At 47.1% G+C, this 19,043-nt stretch overlaps 2 protein-coding genes across 3 annotated transcripts in view; one reads left to right on the top strand and one right to left on the bottom strand.

Annotated features, from left to right (window-relative positions):
• WNT8B (wingless-type MMTV integration site family, member 8B) overlaps positions 1-6,763 on the top strand; it is a 23,735-nt gene extending 16,972 nt beyond the window's left edge. Inside the window, exons 2-6 of the mRNA XM_011935543.1 lie at positions 2,732-2,765; positions 3,563-3,701; positions 4,700-4,825; positions 5,614-5,756; positions 5,973-6,763. Of these exons, the coding sequence (XP_011790933.1) occupies positions 2,732-2,765; positions 3,563-3,701; positions 4,700-4,825; positions 5,614-5,756; positions 5,973-6,518 (988 nt within the window). The 3' untranslated portion in view covers positions 6,519-6,763. The remainder of the gene's footprint in view (positions 1-2,731; positions 2,766-3,562; positions 3,702-4,699; positions 4,826-5,613; positions 5,757-5,972) is intronic.
• A 3,920-nt stretch (positions 6,764-10,683) lies between these two features.
• SEC31B (SEC31 homolog B (S. cerevisiae)) overlaps positions 10,684-19,043 on the bottom strand; it is a 47,457-nt gene continuing 39,097 nt past the window's right edge. For both annotated transcript variants that reach the window (XM_011935536.1, XM_011935537.1), the window contains 7 exons: positions 14,728-14,905; positions 14,024-14,338; positions 13,720-13,778; positions 13,267-13,413; positions 12,862-12,978; positions 12,043-12,114; positions 10,684-11,812 (listed from right to left, as the gene is read on the bottom strand). In XM_011935536.1, the coding sequence (XP_011790926.1) occupies positions 11,633-11,812; positions 12,043-12,114; positions 12,862-12,978; positions 13,267-13,413; positions 13,720-13,778; positions 14,024-14,338; positions 14,728-14,905 (1,068 nt within the window). In that variant the 3' untranslated portion in view covers positions 10,684-11,632. The remainder of the gene's footprint in view (positions 11,813-12,042; positions 12,115-12,861; positions 12,979-13,266; positions 13,414-13,719; positions 13,779-14,023; positions 14,339-14,727; positions 14,906-19,043) is intronic.

Here is a 19,043-nt window from a genome sequence, read left to right as displayed (position 1 = left end):
AAAAAAAAAAAAAAAAAACAGGCCTTAGTTTTGCTAGACTTCATAGTAATTTTGATTTTCTAAAATTCTATTACAACTCATTTAGAATCTTTTTCATCTTCTCATGTGGCAGCCTCTTAGTTTGTTAATACTGGTTTTCAAAAACTACTCACATTTTTGGTGTTATATGTGTTTTGTATGAAGAGAGTCAGTCAAGCTCTTTTGGCCTGACAAGAGACTAAACTTTCTTGGTCTATTTCATTTCCAATCCCTTTTCTGATGATGTTCATCATCTTATTGACCTTCAGAATTGCAGGGGTACACCAGATTTCATGGAACAATACATAATAATTCCCGTATTAGTTCCTCACATTATAATGGAAAAAGAAATAGATTCTGATTTTCAAATGCCTATACTGAAGTCATTCTCCAAGTCTCTAGCCCTGCAAATCATGTGTGTATGTACATATATATTTAACTTTTTATTTTTAGATAATTATAGATTTGCAAGACATGTACAGACAGGGAAGAAATGTACGGGGAAGTCCCATGTACGCTTGCCCCAACCTCCCCCAGTGTGAACACCTTACAATGTTAGTACAGTATCCACGAAGCTTATTCAGACTTCACCATTTTTACATGCACTTGTTTGTACATGTACTCATGTGTGTGGCTTTATGCAATTTTGGCATGTGTAGCCTTGCATAACCATAGTCAAGACATTTGGCCATCCCCCCAAGACTTTCTCATGTTACTCTTTATAGCCACATCCATCCCCCATCCCAAATCCTTGGCAACCACTAATCTGTCCTCCAGCTCTATAATTATATAATGTATATTATTTCACTATTGTTATGTAAATAGAATCATGCAGTACGTATCCTTCTGAGATTGACTTTAATCATCCGTAACTTCCTTCAGGTTCATCCAAGTTGTTGCATGTATCAACAGACCAGTCCCTTTTATTGTTAATATTCCATGGTATGAATGTAGCACAGTTTTCTAAACCATTCACTCTTTGAAGGACATTGGGTAGTTTCCAATTTTTGACTATTACGAATAAAGTGGCTATGAGCATCTAGGTACAACTTTCTGAGTGAAAATAAGTCTTCATTTCTCTGGGATAAATGCCCAAGAGTGCAATTGCTAAGTCATATGGCAAGTTCATTTTTAGTTTAGTTTAGTTTTAGTTTTTTTTTTTGGAGACAGAATCTCACTCTGTCACCTAGACTGGAGTGCAGCGGTGCAGTCTCAGCTCATTGCAGCCTCTGCCTCCAGTGTTCAAGTGATTCTTGCGCCTCAGCCACCTGAGTAGCTGGGATGATAAGCACATACCACCATGCCTAGCTATTTTTTTTTTTTTTAGTAGAGATTGGATTTCACCATGATGCCTAGGCTGGTCTTGAACTCCTGGATTCAGGTGATCCACCCACCTCAGCCTCCCAAAGTGGTAGGATTATGGGCGTGAGCCACTGCACTCAGCCCATTTTTAGTTTTAAAAGGGGCAGCCAAGCCATTTTCCCAAGTCAGATTACTTATTTTTAGAGTTTAATTACGACTCAATCCCTAGAGAGAGATTCCACTGTTTACCTCTTCCTAATTAGAGAAGTATCCTTCTAACATCCCATAGAGTCAGATGAACTTGGATTCAAATCCTGCTTCACTCACTTATTAGCTGGGTGAGCCTGAACACATGTTTAACTTTTCTGGAGTCTCAGATTTCCTATTTGCAAAATAGAGATAATAATGCCAGGCCGGGCGCGGTGGCTCAAGCCTGTAATCCCAGCACTTTGGGAGGCCGAGACGGACGGATCACGAGGTCAGGAGATCGAGACCATCCTGGCTAACACGGTGAAACCCCATCTCTACTAAAAATACAAAAAATTAGCCGGGCGAGGTGGCGGGCGCCTGTGGTCCCAGCTACTCAGGAGGCTGAGGCAGGAGAATGGCGAGAACCCGGGAGGCGGAGGTTGCAGTGAGCTGAGATCCGGCCACTGCACTCCAGCCTGGGCGACAGAGCAAGACTTCGTCTCAAAAAATAAATAAATAAATAAATAAATGCCTGAGACAGTAAGGATTTAACAAGATCAACATGTAAAATACTGAGAGTAGAGCATAAGGAACATAGTCAGGAGTTAATGCTAGCCGTCTCCCCACTTCATGGCAGAATAATCAGCAACCATTACTATCAAGTTTATGGTACTAGAAATTTTACCTGGCTTTAAAAATGCAAGGAAATTATACTACTTTTATTAATGTTCTTTTCTACTAAGTTGTGTGTGTGTGTGTGTTTGTGTGTGTGTTTAAATGGAATTTCGCTCTGTCGCCCAGGCTGGAGTGCAGTGGCATGATCTCGGCTCACTACAACCTCCACCTCCCAGGTTCAAGTGATTCTCATGCCTCAGCCTCCTGAGTAGCTGGGACTACAGGTGTCCACCACCATGCCCCGCTAATTTTTGTATTTTTAGCAGAGACGGGGTTTCACCATGTTTGGCCAGGCTGGTCTCGAACTCCCGACCTCAAGTGATCTGCCTGCTTCAGCCTCCCAAGGTGCTGGGAATACAGGCATGAGCCACCCCACCTGGCTGTAAATTATCTTTAGTAGGTTTGTTATGCACAGTGTTTCCTGGGTAAAACTAGTTGCCCTTTCTTCCTATTAATTACATGTGCTGAAGTAATTCTTACCATTCTTGGAAGCAGAAACAAGTTGGTGTCTCTGCATTATATTCTGTTTTTGTTTTTTCTCTTATAGGTCAGTGAACAATTTCCTGATGACTGGTCCAAAGGTAAGAACAAATTCCTTTAATTGATATGGATTTCACTAATCTTAGCCTGTTGACTAAAGATGATAAATGCGGATTTTTCATTATATCCACATCTTTTGTTATGCTGTATATATTACAGATAGAAAGACTGAGACCCAGAGGGTGTTAGGGACACATCTAAAACCACATAGCAAGCCATTGTCAGAGCCAAGATAAGAACTCAGGAGCACTAATTCTGAATTTATGGCTAGAATTTCCAGAGCCATAAAAGTCAACAGCCTTTTATAGGTGTCAGGCTGCAAAGTCACACATCCTTCTCAGTGCCCCGTGGTGGGATGCAGTTTCCCATGTTTAAAATGCTGGAATTGTACTACATGATCTTTACACTCATGGGCATTTTCAGTTCCAAAATGTTATTTTCTAAGATGGTCATGTGACGAGAACTGCTTAAATTTCATGAATTGTGTGATTTGGGCTCATTTTGGAGAGGCAGGATAGTTTAATGAACAAAGGTGAATAAAGGATGACAGGGACTAGAGTCTGATAAAACTGGTTTCATTTCTAGTTCTGCCATTTGCTAGCTCTGCAACTTTGGGGAAATCACTTTAGCTCATTCCCTGAGCCTCGGTTTCCTAATCTATAAAATAGTGCCTATTTCACAGGTTATCTGTGATGTCAAATGAGACAGCATATTTAAAGTGCTTACTCCATCATTATTTTGGAGGGATGGGAGAGTGAGCAGGAAGGGAGGTGTTTGGTCAGTTTAGGGAAAATTCCTCCTAAGTTCAGTCTGAGTTTTTACCCCTATGTCCCTACAGGCTTACCTGATTTACTCCAGCAGTGTGGCAGCTGGTGCCCAGAGTGGTATTGAAGAATGCAAGTATCAGTTTGCCTGGGACCGCTGGAACTGCCCTGAGAGAGCTCTGCAGCTGTCCAGCCATGGTGGGCTTCGCAGTGGTAAGAAAAGCCTCAGCCACAGCTCCCTGGACCCCCTGGTCACAGGTTAGAGCCCCAGGGATAGTCCCTTGTCTCCTGGACACACTTATTCCTCACCTGCTCTCTTCTCTTAGGTGATCTCCCTCTCCAGGATCTTCTCTTTTCCTTTTCTACTTCCTTTTTCCCACCTATAGAGTTTTTTCTTTCTTTCTCAACACTCTCATTGCTCAACAAATGGATATTGCCTTACTCCCAATCCCATACCATCCTTGGCCTCCCAGTTGGCTAAAGGTCTCCTCACAATGTAAGTAATATCAGGAAGTAGGCAGAGGTCACAATTCCTCATACTCCTTAGCCCCTTCCTTAGCAGAGAGGTACTGGGCAAGTGGAGAGTGACAGATTCCCACGGAGAAGATAAGATAAAGAGTGGCCATGCCAGTCAATGAAAGAGCTGCCAATCAGAGGTTCTTTTCAAGACTAACTGCACATGACTCTTAGGCTCCAGTGTTCCAGGAGGAAGTGGGGATGGGTTCTTTACCACCGAGCCTTCAGATTCATCTCCCTCCCCATTTCTTCTTCAGGCTCTTTCCAACCTAAATCATTTACAATCATGTGTGTCAATAGTACCCTAGTCACCTGGTCATAAAATGTGTGACCTGAAATGACAGTAGGTGAGAAGAGTAGGGCTAATGCCAGGGATGGAGCAGACCATGGAAGAGGGTAAGATACACTATAAAGATGGGAAGGCCAGGCACAGTGGCTCAAGTTTGTAATCCCAAGCTCTTCGGGAGGACGCGGTAGGAAGACTGAGCCCAGAGTTCCAGACAAGCCTGGGCAACATAGTGAGACCCTCTCTCTGCAAAAAATAAAAGTTAAAAAATAATAATAATAAAGATAGGGAAATAGGATGGAGCTAGGGAAAGAGGATATAATGATGGTTATTAAAGAAAGGTAGCATGTCTGGTATTTCTTTAAGCTGCAACCCCTCCCTCTAACTCTGGATTTTTGGTTCCTGCTAGCTAATCGGGAGACAGCATTTGTGCATGCCATCAGTTCTGCTGGAGTCATGTACACCCTGACTAGAAACTGCAGCCTTGGAGATTTTGATAACTGTGGCTGTGATGACTCCCGCAATGGGCAACTGGGTGAGTAGTAATGTGGGGATGGGTACCATAGGCCAGCTCAATTCACATAAAGAATGAAAAGCCTAGTGGGGGTGAAGAAGAGCTGTGTTTTTCTAAATATGAAGAAAATCATGCGGAAGGTGGGTGAACGAGTTTGATCTCAAGCCCTACAATGACAAGCCAGGCTAAATGTAGCTTAGGACCTTCTTGTCTCATTGAGTAGTTTCCTTAATTTAAACATAATAATAAAGAAGCAATACTCTGGGGATTCCTCTGCTGCTTCTCTCAAACACAAGGGGAACTTCCTTCCGTGTTGCCTATCCCCGTCTACTTTCCACTCTTTTCCTCCAGTGCCGTCTCCAATCCTGTGCCCTCCTGACCAATTTCCAACATCATTGTTCCATATTTCAATTGTACCCCTCTTTCCCACCCAATGCTTGAGCTTTCCTCATCTTTTTGGCACCATTTTGTCCCTTCTGGACCTCAATCACCAGCAGGGCACGTGCACCCTCTGCCCATGGGAAGAGGCACTGTTGGCAGAGGAGTGTCCTGGCGCCTTGCAAAGAATCCACTCGGCAACTACTTACGTCATTGAATCCTGAGCAGGGGATTGGCTAAACCTGGAAGTGGGCGTGTAAAGGTGGCAAAAACAAATATAGACGGCAACTGATCTGGATACTGGGTACTCGCCCAACCTTAATCCTCTCCTATCCTGGACCCCCCCACCCCGAACCCAGTTAGAAACAGCAGCCCAGGAGGCTCTGCGCCCGCTTGCTCAATGACCTGTCCCCCCCCCCCCACTTTTCCAGGGGGCCAAGGCTGGCTGTGGGGAGGCTGCAGCGACAATGTGGGCTTCGGAGAGGCGATTTCCAAGCAGTTTGTCGATGCCCTGGAAACAGGACAGGATGCACGGGCAGCCATGAACCTGCACAACAACGAGGCTGGCCGCAAGGTGAGTCCCGCAGCCCTCGGGAATAGACAGCTGCTGGCTCCATCCACTACGAGCTCCAGGTGTGGACAACTCTTCAGTTCATTTAAAAGACTGGCAAAATAAGGTACCAAGTGGGCTGCCCCAGTAGACTAACTAGACTCCTCGCAACTCCCGCAGGGACAGTTAAACTCGCCACGCGCTTAATCTCGGGTCTCTCACTCTTAGCTCTCTCCCTAGGCGGTGAAGGGCACCATGAAACGTACGTGCAAGTGCCACGGCGTGTCTGGCAGCTGCACCACGCAGACCTGTTGGCTGCAGCTGCCCGAGTTCCGCGAGGTGGGCGCGCACCTGAAGGAGAAGTACCACGCAGCACTCAAGGTAGACCTGCTGCAGGGTGCTGGCAACAGCGCTGCTGGCCGCGGCGCCATCGCCGACACCTTTCGCTCCATCTCCACCCGGGAGCTGGTGCACCTGGAGGACTCCCCGGACTACTGCCTGGAGAACAAAACGCTAGGACTGCTGGGCACCGAAGGCCGAGAGTGCCTGAGGCGCGGGCGGGCCCTGGGTCGCTGGGAACGCCGCAGCTGCCGCCGGCTCTGCGGGGACTGCGGGCTGGCGGTGGAGGAGCGCCGGGCCGAGACCGTGTCCAGCTGCAACTGCAAGTTCCACTGGTGCTGCGCAGTCCGCTGCGAGCAGTGCCGCCGGCGGGTCACCAAGTACTTCTGCAGCCGCGCAGAGCGGCCGCGGGGGGGCGCTGCGCACAAACCCGGGAGAAAACCCTAAGCGTTTCCTCTGCCCCCTCCTTTTCCCACCGGTTCTTGGCTTCTTTTAGAGATCCCAGTAACTGTGGAACCTAGGTAAAGGGGAACCCGCTCCAGACCTAGGGATCCTGAGAAGGAGAGACTGCAATTTCTCCGAAGTTTGCCACTTTCCAGCCTGTTTCCCCAATTCCTCTGTGCTCTCCTAGGGCTCTGTTTGAAGCCTCCTCGCAGCCACACCTAGGTCTGACTGAGAACTCAGGCTTTGAGCTACTGGTCTTCCTTGGATTAGGATGAGAACAGGTGTTCCTCCTCCCCTTTCCTAGCAGCCTTAATGTCTGACCTAGCCTATCAAGCCTCAGGCGCTGGAAGAACCCTTCTCAGACACGCAGGGCCCAGGTAAAGCCAAAGCTTTGCCCTTTTGCCCACTGCTGCCCCTCTCTTCTGCACAGCTCCTCCCCTGTTACCTGCTGACCTAGACTCCCCAGGAATCTTGAATGCTTTCTCTCTTCTCCCTTTCCTTTCTTTCCCAGAAAAACTGAGGAAACTGGCCCCGGCAAAGCATGTCTCTGGGGTTGGTTCCTAGAGGCAGAGGTTGAAGATGCAGGAAGAGGGAGCTCCTCTGGAGTGCTGATTTGAACACCAAGGGTGCTACTCATCCTTATGGTATCATGTCATGATAGACTTGACTAGTGAATAGACATGTCATGATAGACTTTACTAGTGAATAGACATGTCATGATAGACTTTACTAGTGGGGCAATGACCTTCCTAGACAATCACCCAAGGGACTCCAGATACACACCCCAAAGGTCTAGGAAATATGTTAAGGGCTGATTACAGTCATTTCCTACCCTTTAAAGGTACCTTCTACCTTCTCCTGACCTACTTCCTCCTAGCAACCACCTTTACCTCTTCTTCTTCCCCAAAGGATCTTTGTTCCTCTGAGCCAAGACTGAGGTAAATAAAGCCACTTTCCTGTTCAGATCCTGGTCTGCACCTCTAGGGGCAGGTCATAAGGAGAAACTGAGACCCTTCCTTATCACTAACCTGGTTCCCAAACAGGCAGGATTCACAGCACTGGATATCTTCCTTCCATGAGTAAACTTCCTGCAATGAAACTGTTGCTAATAGGAAGTTCAGCACCTTGAACCTTAATTTATTGCAGTCATTGTGATATGTGCTCTTTTTCTAGGTACTGCACTTATTCTTGAGGATATTGGGGTGGGGTGTGGTAACAGATACAACCTGTGGGCTCTCTCCTCCCTCCCCTCTTGGCAGGATACCATCCTCCCTAGAGCCTCACTTCCCTGGTGGCCCAAACAGTTATCTGGATTGAGGCTAAGCTGCCAAGGATTAGTAAATCACCTATATAAATCTTCTAATACATTCACTCAATAGCCATGAGCTTGCTGCTTGTGGTACTTGAGTCTTCTGGTTTTATTCTCAGAGAGGAGCACAGCAGGGACTTGTTTATGAAACAGAGCAAGACCTTGGGTAGGGAAGAACCAATCCCTGACAGACCCTCTGTAGCCCAAGGAGCTCCCCAGCCAGCTTCCTTGCCCTAGGACAGTCCCAGGTCTGGGGCTGGGCAGCTCTTCTAGAGCAGAACTGGTCAGATGTTAGATGACCTCAACCTTCCTCTCCCAGAGTAGGAGAAAGCAGTGTGACTGGCTCCAAGTAACAAAAGCCAAGACTCTAGGGGCTCACCTGTATGAGTCAAGGGTTCCCGTAATCCAAACTAAGGCAATAGCCAGGTCAGATCCCAAACCCCTGGCCTCACCCACATACCTTCTGGTCTTACCAACTCTTACGGAGGAGAGAGTTTCCCCTTCCTGACCGGGGATACACTTCCTTTCAGGGGTTCCTAGTGCTTCATTTCCAGCTCCATCAGCAAAAGGCCCTTCATGCCTTCCCTCCACTTTTATCTGAGCCTCCCAACTCACCTTTTCTCCTTAATCAAGAAGCAGCATATACTAACCTACCTGTCCCACTTTGCAGAATTACTTGATAATGTACACGAAGAAAGTTTGGCAAGGCAGCTAGAAAATTTAAAAGTACAATGTTGTAAAGTAAAGCTGCATTCTCCAGGAAGTCTCTTAGCATAAAAGCAGGAGAACTATTGTGCTTCATATTTGATAACTCCAGGTCGGCACTCTAAATATGTCATGCTGCCAGAACATTATTTCATAGGTTATTGTTTTATATCCCCAAATGGATACCAGATTCATTCCAGTTCTATCAAGAAAACATGACTGAGCTGCCTTGGATCTGTAAGCTTTTCCCTTCCTTTTGCAATATCCACTTGTTCATTTGTTCATTCAACAAACACCACAGTGGAGACAGTGGTGAACAACCACTGCCATTGCTGCATCATGGAGTTTAAGTTCTCATGTTATACTCAATCGCCAGGGCCATGGTCCCTTTACAAAGTAGACAACTCCAGAAATGGTGGTTGAGAAGACATCTTTGAGGTCAGCTAGTCAAACCTTTTGTTTTACAGATTTAAACTGATGCTGAGAAAGATGACTGGCTTCTTCCCCCAACTAGTAAGTTACTGTGGGGTGAGTGCAGAGCACAGGCCCCTTCCCACCTCTCGTGTGCTCTTCAGGAGCCCATCTGTCTCAGTCAGAAGACAGAAACAGAGGGAGGTCCTGAGAAGTGACAAGGAAATTGGTTGGGGTAGGCAAAACACTGTCTCCTTCCTGTCCCTGGCCTGTGAGCCTACACACAGGCAGAGCTTTTTCTTTTTGAAAAGAATCGCAGTCTCAACTGGCCTTAGCAGCAGGTTAGGGCAAAGACAGAGACTGGGTCGTCTTCGGCGCTGGTGGTGCTGGCGGTGGTGGGAGGGGAGGGCAGGCCAGGGCACTCGCCTATTGTAGGTCTGGATTGGATGCTTCCACTCATTCATTTCCTTTTAATTAACCCGCATTCCTGGAGGAGAAATATTTATGTTGGCTCCCATAGAGGCAATCCTCAGACTGGAAAGAAGGGGGAAGAAAGCCTGTCTTAGCAAAACAATATATCTAAAGAGCTCAAGAAGAGAAAATAGGAGAACAAAATGCCATTAAAATAGCCTTCTACCCCCAATGGAGTCAATGAAAACTTCATTTCACATGCTAATCCGCCACTCCGCCCCCTTGTCTTCTCACAACACCTTTTCCGAAAGTGTTTGGGAAAAGTCTTCGCAGTCAGTACACAGCTCCCTGCAGCTCAGACTTCTCCTTGTGTTAGTTCAGGGCCCCAAGTGGGGCTCTCGCTCCAGCAGCGGCTTTTTTCTCCCCCACTTTAATTTAAACAAAGACTTCGGAGTTCATCAACCTCCCACTGAAATTCACAGCTGCTGAACAAACTAATCCCCTCTCCCGGCCTTTCTTCCCTTCAATGGGCTCTTGGCTTCAAAGACACTTTGGGAAAGGACTTTGCTGGGGCTCACACTGCTTCATCAATAGAAGTTAGTGCAAGTATTATCTGAAGAGCAAGTGGCTTTACAAACAAATACTGCCTAACAATCCCTCCCTCCCAAACACACACACATCTAGCCCACAGACATGATGGGATCTACAACAGGATTAGGGCTAGTATCCCCTGGCTTCACACCCAGTCCCTTTGTATAGCTGAGCTCAGCCCTGAAGTGGGGTGCGGAAAACCCTGGAACTGAACACCAGGCACGGATGAAGAGAGACAACCCCCCCGCCCCCAACACACCCAGCAGAGTGACCACAAATGCTGCAAGGAGAGAACCTAATTCAGTGGAGCTGGACACCTTCCTTTAACTTTCTTTTTTTTTTTTTTTTTTTTTTTTGAGACGGAGTCTCGCTCTGTCGCCCAGGCTGGAGTGTAGTGGCCGGATCTCAGCTCACTGCAAGCTCCGCCTCCCGAGTAAGCTGGGACTACAGGCGCCCGCCACCTCGCCCGGCTAGTTTTTTTGTATTTTTTAGTAGAGACAGGGTTTCACCATGTTAGCCAGGATGGTCTCGATCTCCTGACCTCGTGATCCGCCCGTCTCGGCCTCCCAAAATGCTGGGATTACAGGCTTGAGCCACCGCGCCCGGCCCAACTTTCTTGATTTATCTCTCCCTAAGCCTCTCCCCTGCCTTACTAGGGTGCAGGAAGCAAGAATAAAGAGGACTAGGAAGGTAATGGCAAAATAGAACCCAGAGGAGACAATGACTGGGAGATGACAGAGGAAACCAAATCGAAGCAGCTTTATTGCACCATTAAGTACATCACTGCATCAAACACAGTGCCACAAATGCAAATCCAGTCCGAGAAGGTAGCCCTGGGACATGTGGTGGCTGCAAGGTAGAAAGGCCCCCAACCCTTGAGGAGCAGTGCTGGAAGAGAATATAGAACTGGGCTTTATCGTCACAGAAGGAATGGCCTTGGGCTAAGGCTCCAACATAGGTGGAGTCAAGGGCAGTTCCCCATAGGCTGTGGTTCCCCTGCTCCTATCTCACAGCCTAAGATAGCTTCCAGCAAAAGGCAGTTCACCCCTTTCACCTTCCATCCAACCTAGCCCACCCTTAATAATGCTGGCACATGAGAAATTCCATTTTAACAGCGCCAAAGTTTCCTCTCTTGGTTCTCCTCAGCACCCATCCCTCACGTCCATGACTTGTTCAAAGGGTGAACAGCAGTCAGCTCTACCCCATACTCTGGGCTACAGAGAAATACAGACCTGGAAATACTAAGTCAGAGGCAGGGAAAAGGTAAGGGCAGGCTCATAAACCACAGAAGGGAGAAACAACAGACCCACATGATGGGTCACAGCAGAGGTAGACTTAAAAGTAACAATCTTGTTCACCCTCTCAGAAGCCACATAAACAGAAGATCCCTGGGGGAGAAGATATTCTGCCCCAGGTCCTTACAGAGTGTAGTATTAGGAAGAGTGAAGAACTGACTCTATGCCCTGCCTCCAGGCCTGAGAGTGTCTTGGACAGATCCCAGAAGGCCAGGCATAAAGGAGTAAAAAGCAGGCACTCAGCTGGTTTGGAGTCAAGCCTACAGCATCACATACCTGGCAGCAAGGAAAAGAGTCAGGAAAAACAAACAGAATCTGTTGCAAAAGTCCCCTCTTCTGCAGGGAGGAGTTAAGTAACAGCAGAAGTGGCCTCCTAGCAAGAGAGGCTGCCTGGTTTAGACCAGCAGCTTTTGAGCAATGATGAGGACTGCCTTCAAGATAGGCATGAAGCTGGACACTTCGCTGAAGCTGCTGCAGCCCGCCACCTGGGCATGCACTGCGAGGCCCTGCTCAAAGCTTCCTGCATCCACGCATCGGGCAACCTCATGGAGCCCAGCCACGACATGAGGTGAGAGCTGTGGAGGGAATGACCCTTAGGTTAGCGAGCCCAACCCAGTCCCTACCCTGGCAGCATGGAAGGGATAAGGGAAGACTTAAGTTCTGGGCCCAGTCCAGGCAAGATGCACATATTTTGTGGGGAACCCAGGTCAGTGAGACCCATGGGAAGAAAAGACACTGGACTTCCTTTGGCCATGGTCATGGTGGAAGGGTAGGAGGCAGTGGGAGCACAGGTAGGTGTACTTACTGTCCCCTCACAGAGCTTCTCATATAGACACTCCAGACGCTGGGCTGCCTCTTCCAGCTTCCTTTTTGTCTTCTGCAGGGAAAGAAGTGGATTCCAACCCCCGCCCCTAAGGCTAACACCACACAGGGCCATAAAGAATCACAGCGTATTAGGCCAGGCGCGGTGGCTCATGCCTGTAATCCCAGCACCTTGGGAGGCCAAGGTGGGCGGATCACAAGGTCAGGAGATTGAGACCATCCTGGCTAACACGGTGAAACCCCATCTCCATTAAAAATACAAAAAATTAGCCAGGTGTGGTGGCGGGTGCCTGTAATCCCAGCTACTCAGGAGGCTGAGCCAGGAGAATGGCGTGAATCCGGGAGGCGGAGCTTGCAGTGAGCCGAGATCACACCACTGCACTCCAGCCTGAGCAACAGAGCGAGACTCCATCTCAAAAAAAAAAAAGAATCACAGCATATTACAGCTAGAATGGCTTCATTTCACAGAGGAGGGAATGAAGGCCCAAGAAGAGTAAGCAACTTGCTCAAGCCGACACAGCCAGCAAGGGAATGGCACTGGTACTCCTGGCTCCACCCGCCTTCCAGTACCTCTGCTGCCTTTAGGTCTCAATGCTGCTGGGTCCTACTGTCAAGGAGCTACACTTCAGACCAGACTCGAAGTCTTTCCCCAGCTCCACATGGACATTAATTAAGTACAAGATAGAGACAGCATGTTCAGGGCAGTGAGAAGAGAGTCACACAAGGAACTGGTCCACAGCTGAGGGGTCCTGGAACCAGCAAAGGGTGCGAGGAGGGCACTGTGGAGAAGGTTCAGACTCACTAAGTCAGTTGCAGACAGGGAGCAGCGTTGGAGAAGTGCCTCAAAGCTGCTCTTCAAGGACTGATGCTCTGGGGGCAGCTCCTTCCTTTCCATCTTCTCAGGTGGCAGGTGCTGAAGCTGCTGATAAAGAAGCAGGGAGAAAGGCCAGAGGGGCAATCTGTCCTTCTCATGGCTTCCCTAAGGACTAGTCCCCAGTGACTCACAGTCATACTGTTCCCATCAGAGCAGAGGTGGGGAGATGAGCAGCCTCCCTTTCTCTGCAGTAAGGACACCTGGTACCTGCCCCCAGTCTCCCTCAGCTCAGAGATGGTCTCTGCCTTGAGGAATCAGGCCCATCTACCATGACTTGCACCCAAGGAGGGCTGGAAGGTTTCCCAAGGGAGGGGAATACATTGTTCCTGTTACCTGCAAGCCGAGTTCTCCTGGAGCTCCTGGGGGAGCATGACTCACACCGGAGACAGGGGGCTGTGAGGGAAGAATCCCTTGAAGCTCAGGGGTGAGGCTCATAACTGGAGCAGTAATTGGTGCTGGGGGCATAAATATCTCTGGCAGCTAAAGAGATAGAAGGAAAGACACATGAGTCTGAGCTGAGAGACTCTATGGCTCTGGTTTTGGGGAGTGGCAGGAATGATAGTGAACAAGGAGGCAGAGGAGTGAGTATGGGAAACTGGGAAGTGACGAGACTGGTGTATGTGTGTAAGAGGGGAAGAGAAAGAGGAGGGTCCTGAGGAAAGAAGAGTAAGTGGGAGGAGGGCGGGGACAGTCTGAGAAGGGGAAGGACTGACTGAATCCTCCAAGGAATTAGAGCATGGTCATTGGTGAATGTGCGAGGGAGTGGGTGGGGACAGATGCATTGACCTTGTTCCTCTGGAGGTTTCCCCTGGGGGCTAGAGCTTCTTTCCAGGAATCTTGAGGTCCTATAGGATAAAAAGATAGAGGTTTTTAGGGGCATAGTGAAAAACACTGGAAATTTTTGATCTGAAGGCTGGAAGCATTCTTTGAGTTGGAATCCACCATACCTCCCTCTGCAGACCATCTACACTCCTGGCCACCCTCCACCCCACAGGGCCCTAGCCCCTGACTTGAGGAAAGACTCCCAAAGTAGTTGGAGGGGTAGGGGAGGCAATAACCCAGAAGAGGGATCCATGGAAGGAAGACTGACCTGGGTGAGGAGTCAAGATGCCAGTGGTTGGGAGGACATTAGAGCATGGGGCACCTGGGCCCCCTGGAGGGTATGGCACAGGGAAGCTCACAGGAGGGGCTGGGGCATGGGAGACCATGTGGCTGGGACCTGGTGGTCTCACAGGAAGCAGAGGGAACAGTCTAGGAGTCTGAGGCAGGGAGGTAGAGCCAGGTTGCGTGATGTCTGGGCATGCCATGAGTAGAGGGGAACCAGGAAGAGGCCATGTCCCAGGGAATCCCACCGGGTTAGGAGCTTGCACCCTTTGCCCTCCTAATAGCTGTGGCTGAGATGAAGCTGAGGTAGAACAGAAATAGGTCATTTGTCACTAAACTTCAATTCAGGAGCATCTCAGAGCATATCAAGGAGAAACAGGATAGCAATAAAAAATTAATAATAATAAATGATTAATACACGTATATGGAAATCTATAATTTACAAAATATTTTTAACTGTATTCCTTATTTGACCTTCAAAACAATCCCATAGGGTTGAGATAAGCAACACGACACTTTGGTATATTGCCAAAGGTACGAAGCCAGTGATAGCATTAGGAATTCAGACTTCAACTTCCAAGCTCCTCTCACTAGACAGATATACAGCTTCCCAAATCCATGCTGGCCATGCCAGTTGCTTTCCTGACACCTCTGTGCTCTGCCCAAACAGATCTTCAGTGACTCACTCACCAGGCCTTACCCCAGGGCCCAAAGGCAAAGGCTGGATGGCCTGGGACCCAGGTGCCCTGTAGTCACTTATATTCTGCATCCTGGGGCCCTGATAAGGGCTAGGATGGGAAGGTGCCAAGGGCATCGCTGGTGATGACTGAGGGGTGAAAACTCTTGGCCTTGGAGATGGAGTTGGAACCTATGAAGAGAAAAAAACATCAGCTCTTGGAAAGGAAAGAGAAAGGTAAATAATAGAAAACAGAAAAATAATAGGGAAAATTAATGAAACAAAAACTAGTTCTTTGAGGAAAAAATTCAATAAAATTGATAAACATCTAAAAACTGATAAAGATAAAAAGTGAGAAGATATAAATCATCATCAGAGATGAAACAGGGAATATTACAACAGACCCTGAAGCCATTAGAAAGATAAACGAATACTACAGATAACTTTACATTCATAAATATCTGACAGCTTATCAGAAATGGACCTATTCCTCAAGAAGCACAAACTACCAAAACTCAGTCACAATGAAAAGAAGATGTGGATAGTCCTATAACTATTAAAGAAATTGGATTTGTGATTTATTTATTTATTTATTTTTGAGACGGAGTCTCGCTCTGTCCCCCAGGCTGGAGTGCAGTGGCACGACCTCGGCTTGCTGCAAGCTCCGCCCCCCGGGTTCACGCCATTCTCCTGCCTCAGCCTCCTGAGTAGCTGGGACTGCAGGCGCCCGCCATCATGCCCGGCTAGTTTTTTGTATTTTTTAGTAGAGACGGGGTTTCACGGTGTTAGCCAGGATGGTCTCGATTTCCTGACCTCGTGATCCGCCCGCCTCGGCCTCCCAAAGTGCCGGGATTACAGGCTTGAGCCACCGCGCCCGGCGGGATTTGTAATTTAAAAGCTCCCAGAAAAGAAATCTCCAGGCCTAGATGGTTTCACTGGAGAATTTCACCAAACAGTCAAAGAATTAATACAAAGTTTACGTAATCTCTTCCAGAAGATAGAAGAAACGCTTCCTAACTAATTTCATGAGGCCAGTATTACCCTGATGCCAACACCAGAAAAAGATAGCAGAAAATAAAACTATACATCAATATTTCTCATGAACTTAGACACAAAAATCCTCAATAAAATTTTAGCAAAATCAAACAATGTATATAAAAAATAATATTCCACAAGAAAGTGGGATTGATTCCAGGTCATGCAAAGCTGATCCAATATATTTAAAAACCAATCAATTTAATCCCCTATACCAACAAACTAAAGAATGAAAATAATATGATCACAGAAATGATGCAGAAAAAACATCTGACAAAATTCAACACCGATTCATGATCTAGTTCACAAGGTGTTATGATCTGAATGAATACGTTCCCCGAAGTCATGTGTTGAAAACTGAATCCTCAATGCAACAGTGTTGGGAGGTGGGACTTTTTGGAAGTGTTTAGGTCATGAGGGCTCTGCCCTCATTAATGGATTAATGCCACCAAAAAAGGACTTGCAGGAGTAGGTTTGCTTTCTTGCACGTCTGCTGCCTGCCATGTGAGGACACAGCAGCAAGGCACCATCTTGGAACTGAGAGTGGAACCATACCTGCTGGCGCCTTGATCTTGGACTCCAGAACCATAAGAAATAAATTTCTGTTCTTTATAAATTTCCCAGTCTGTGGTATTCTGTTATAGTGGCACAAAATGGACTAAGACACAAGGAATAGAGGGAAATGTCCTTAGTCTCATAAAGAGCATCTACGAAAAACCTAAAGCTAACATCATACTTAATGCTGAAATATTGAATGTTTTTCCTCTAAGACTGGAAACAAGGCAAGAACATTCATGTTAACTATTTATTTATATGGAGTTTTGCTCTTGTTGCCCAGGCTGGAGTGCAACTACACAATCTCAGCTCACTGCTCCACTTCCCGGGTTCAAGCGACTCTCCAGCCTTGCCTCCTGAGTAGCTGGGATTATGGGCATGCACCACCATGCCTGGTTAATTTTATATTTTAGTAGAGATGGGCTCTCACCATGTTGGCCAGGCTGGTCTCAACTCCTGATCTCAGGTGATCCACCCGCCTCAGCTTCCCAAAGTGCTGGGATTACAGGTGTGAGCACTGCGCCTGGCTCATTTTCACTATTCTTATTTAACAGAGACTGGAAGTCCTAGTCACTACAATAAGGCATGAGACAGAAATTAAATGCATATAGATTGAAAAGAAAGAAAACTATCTATTTGCAGATTTGCAGACAGCATGGCTGTCTAATAGAAAACCCCATGGAATCCACAAAAAACTTCTGCAACTATTCAGGAAGGTCACAGGGTATAACCAGATCAACACATAAAAATCAACTGCATTTCTATATACTCAATGCACAAGTGGAAACCAATAAATTAGATTTTAAACTGCTGAAGAGAAAATTAAATACTTAGTAAGCATGAGCGGACAGGTGATAATAAAAAAATTAAATACTTAAGTATGAATTGGACAAAATATGTACAGGATTGGTGTGATAAAAATTGTAAAACACTGATAGAGCATTGGAGAAACATGCCACGTTCATGGACTGAAAGACTGAACCTAGTAAAGATGTCAATTAGGAACTTGTATTTGAATACTCATGGCAGCTTTACTCATAATACCCCCAAATTGGAAACTACCCAAATGTCCTTCAAAGTTTGAATGGCTAAAAAAATTAAAACCGAGGCCGGGCGCGGTGGCTCAAGCCTATAATCCCAGCACTTTGGGAGGCCAAGGTGGGCGGATCACGAGGTCAGGAGATCGAGACCATCCTGGCTAACACCGTGAAACCCCGTCACCACTAAAAATACAAAACATTCTCTGGGCGTGGTGGCGGGCGCCTGCAGTCCCAGCTACTCAAGAGGCTGAGGCAGGAGAATGGCGTGAACCCGGAAGGCGGAGCTTGCAGTGAGCCGAGATTGCGCCACTGCACTCCAACCTGGGCAACAGAGCGAGATTCCATCTCAAAAAAAAAAAAAAAAAAAATTAAAACCATGGTACATTCACGCCATGGAATACTACTCTGCAATAAGAATGAGTGAACTACTGGTACACAGAACAACTTGAATGAATCTCAAAGAAGTTATGCTAAGGGAAAAAAGCCAATCTCCAAAGGATATATCCTGCATGATTCTATTTATGTAACAATCGTTAAATAACAATTATAGAGCTGGAGAACATATTGGTGAAGCCAAGGATGAGGGACGCGGGATAAGTGCAGCTATAAAAGAGGTAACACAAGAGATGGCTGGGTGTGGTGGCTCATGCCTGTAATCCCAGCACTCAGGAGATTGAGACTATCCTGGCTAACGTGGTGAAACCCCGTCTCTACTAAAAATACAAAAAATTAGCCGGGCGTGGTGGTGGGCGCCTGTAGTCCCAGCTACTCAGGAGGCTGAGGCAGGAGAATGGTGTGAGTCCGGGAGGCGGAGCTTGCAGTGAGCCGAGATCGTGCCACTACACTCCAGCCTGGGCAACAGAGCAAGACTCTGTCTCAGGAAAAAAAAAAAAAAAAAAGGTAACACAAGAGAGTTTTATGGTGATGGTAAAATTGAGTATCTTGATTTTGGTGGTGGTTATACACTACAATGTGACAAAACTGCATAAACACACATAAACACACACATAACAATATGTAAAACTGACTGAAATCTGAATCCATGGATTGTACTAATGGCAATTCCTTGGTTTTGATACTGTACTGTGGTCGTGTGAGATGCTGACATGGGGCGGGGTGTTGTTGGGACGCAGGAGACATCCCAGTACATTTCTTTGCCACCTCCTGTGAATCTATAGTTATTTTTAAATGAAAAGAGATGGGGAGAGGGAGAGAGAGAGGAGAGGAGGGGAAGGGGAAAAGGGGAGACAAGTGAGGAAAGAAATGGACGGAGGAAAGGGAGGGAAAAAAGAAAAGGAATTAGGGTGGGGATTGAAGGTGGGACAAGATGAGCCATCAGAGCTTCCGCCAGATAACTCTGTATCCAAATCTCCCTGGATTCTGTTCCCCAGCTCCAGTAAGCTTCTGGCCTCACATCTTAACAGTACCCAATCCCCCCGGGCACTTTGGCCAGAACCTCTTTCCTCTCCTTCAGTTCCCCAACCACACACACACCTCTCCAAACTATCAGCAATTCTGTCAATTCTATCTGCTAAGTACTAAGTATTTCAAATCCAACCTCACTGGCCAGCTTTAGTTATTTCATGTCTTCATCATCCCTTACTATAGCCTAACTCCCTCCAGCCTGGCCCTTCCTAACATATAGCTAATTATGTCACTCCTCTTCCTAAAACTGTTCAATAGCTCCTCCCTGTCAAGTT

This window comes from Colobus angolensis, unplaced genomic scaffold (assembly GCF_000951035.1).
Source record: "Colobus angolensis palliatus isolate OR3802 unplaced genomic scaffold, Cang.pa_1.0 Scaffold144, whole genome shotgun sequence".
NCBI lineage: Eukaryota > Metazoa > Chordata > Mammalia > Primates > Cercopithecidae > Colobus > Colobus angolensis.
Note: the sequence above shows the minus strand (reverse complement) of the source record. Positions and strands in the feature narration are given on the sequence as shown.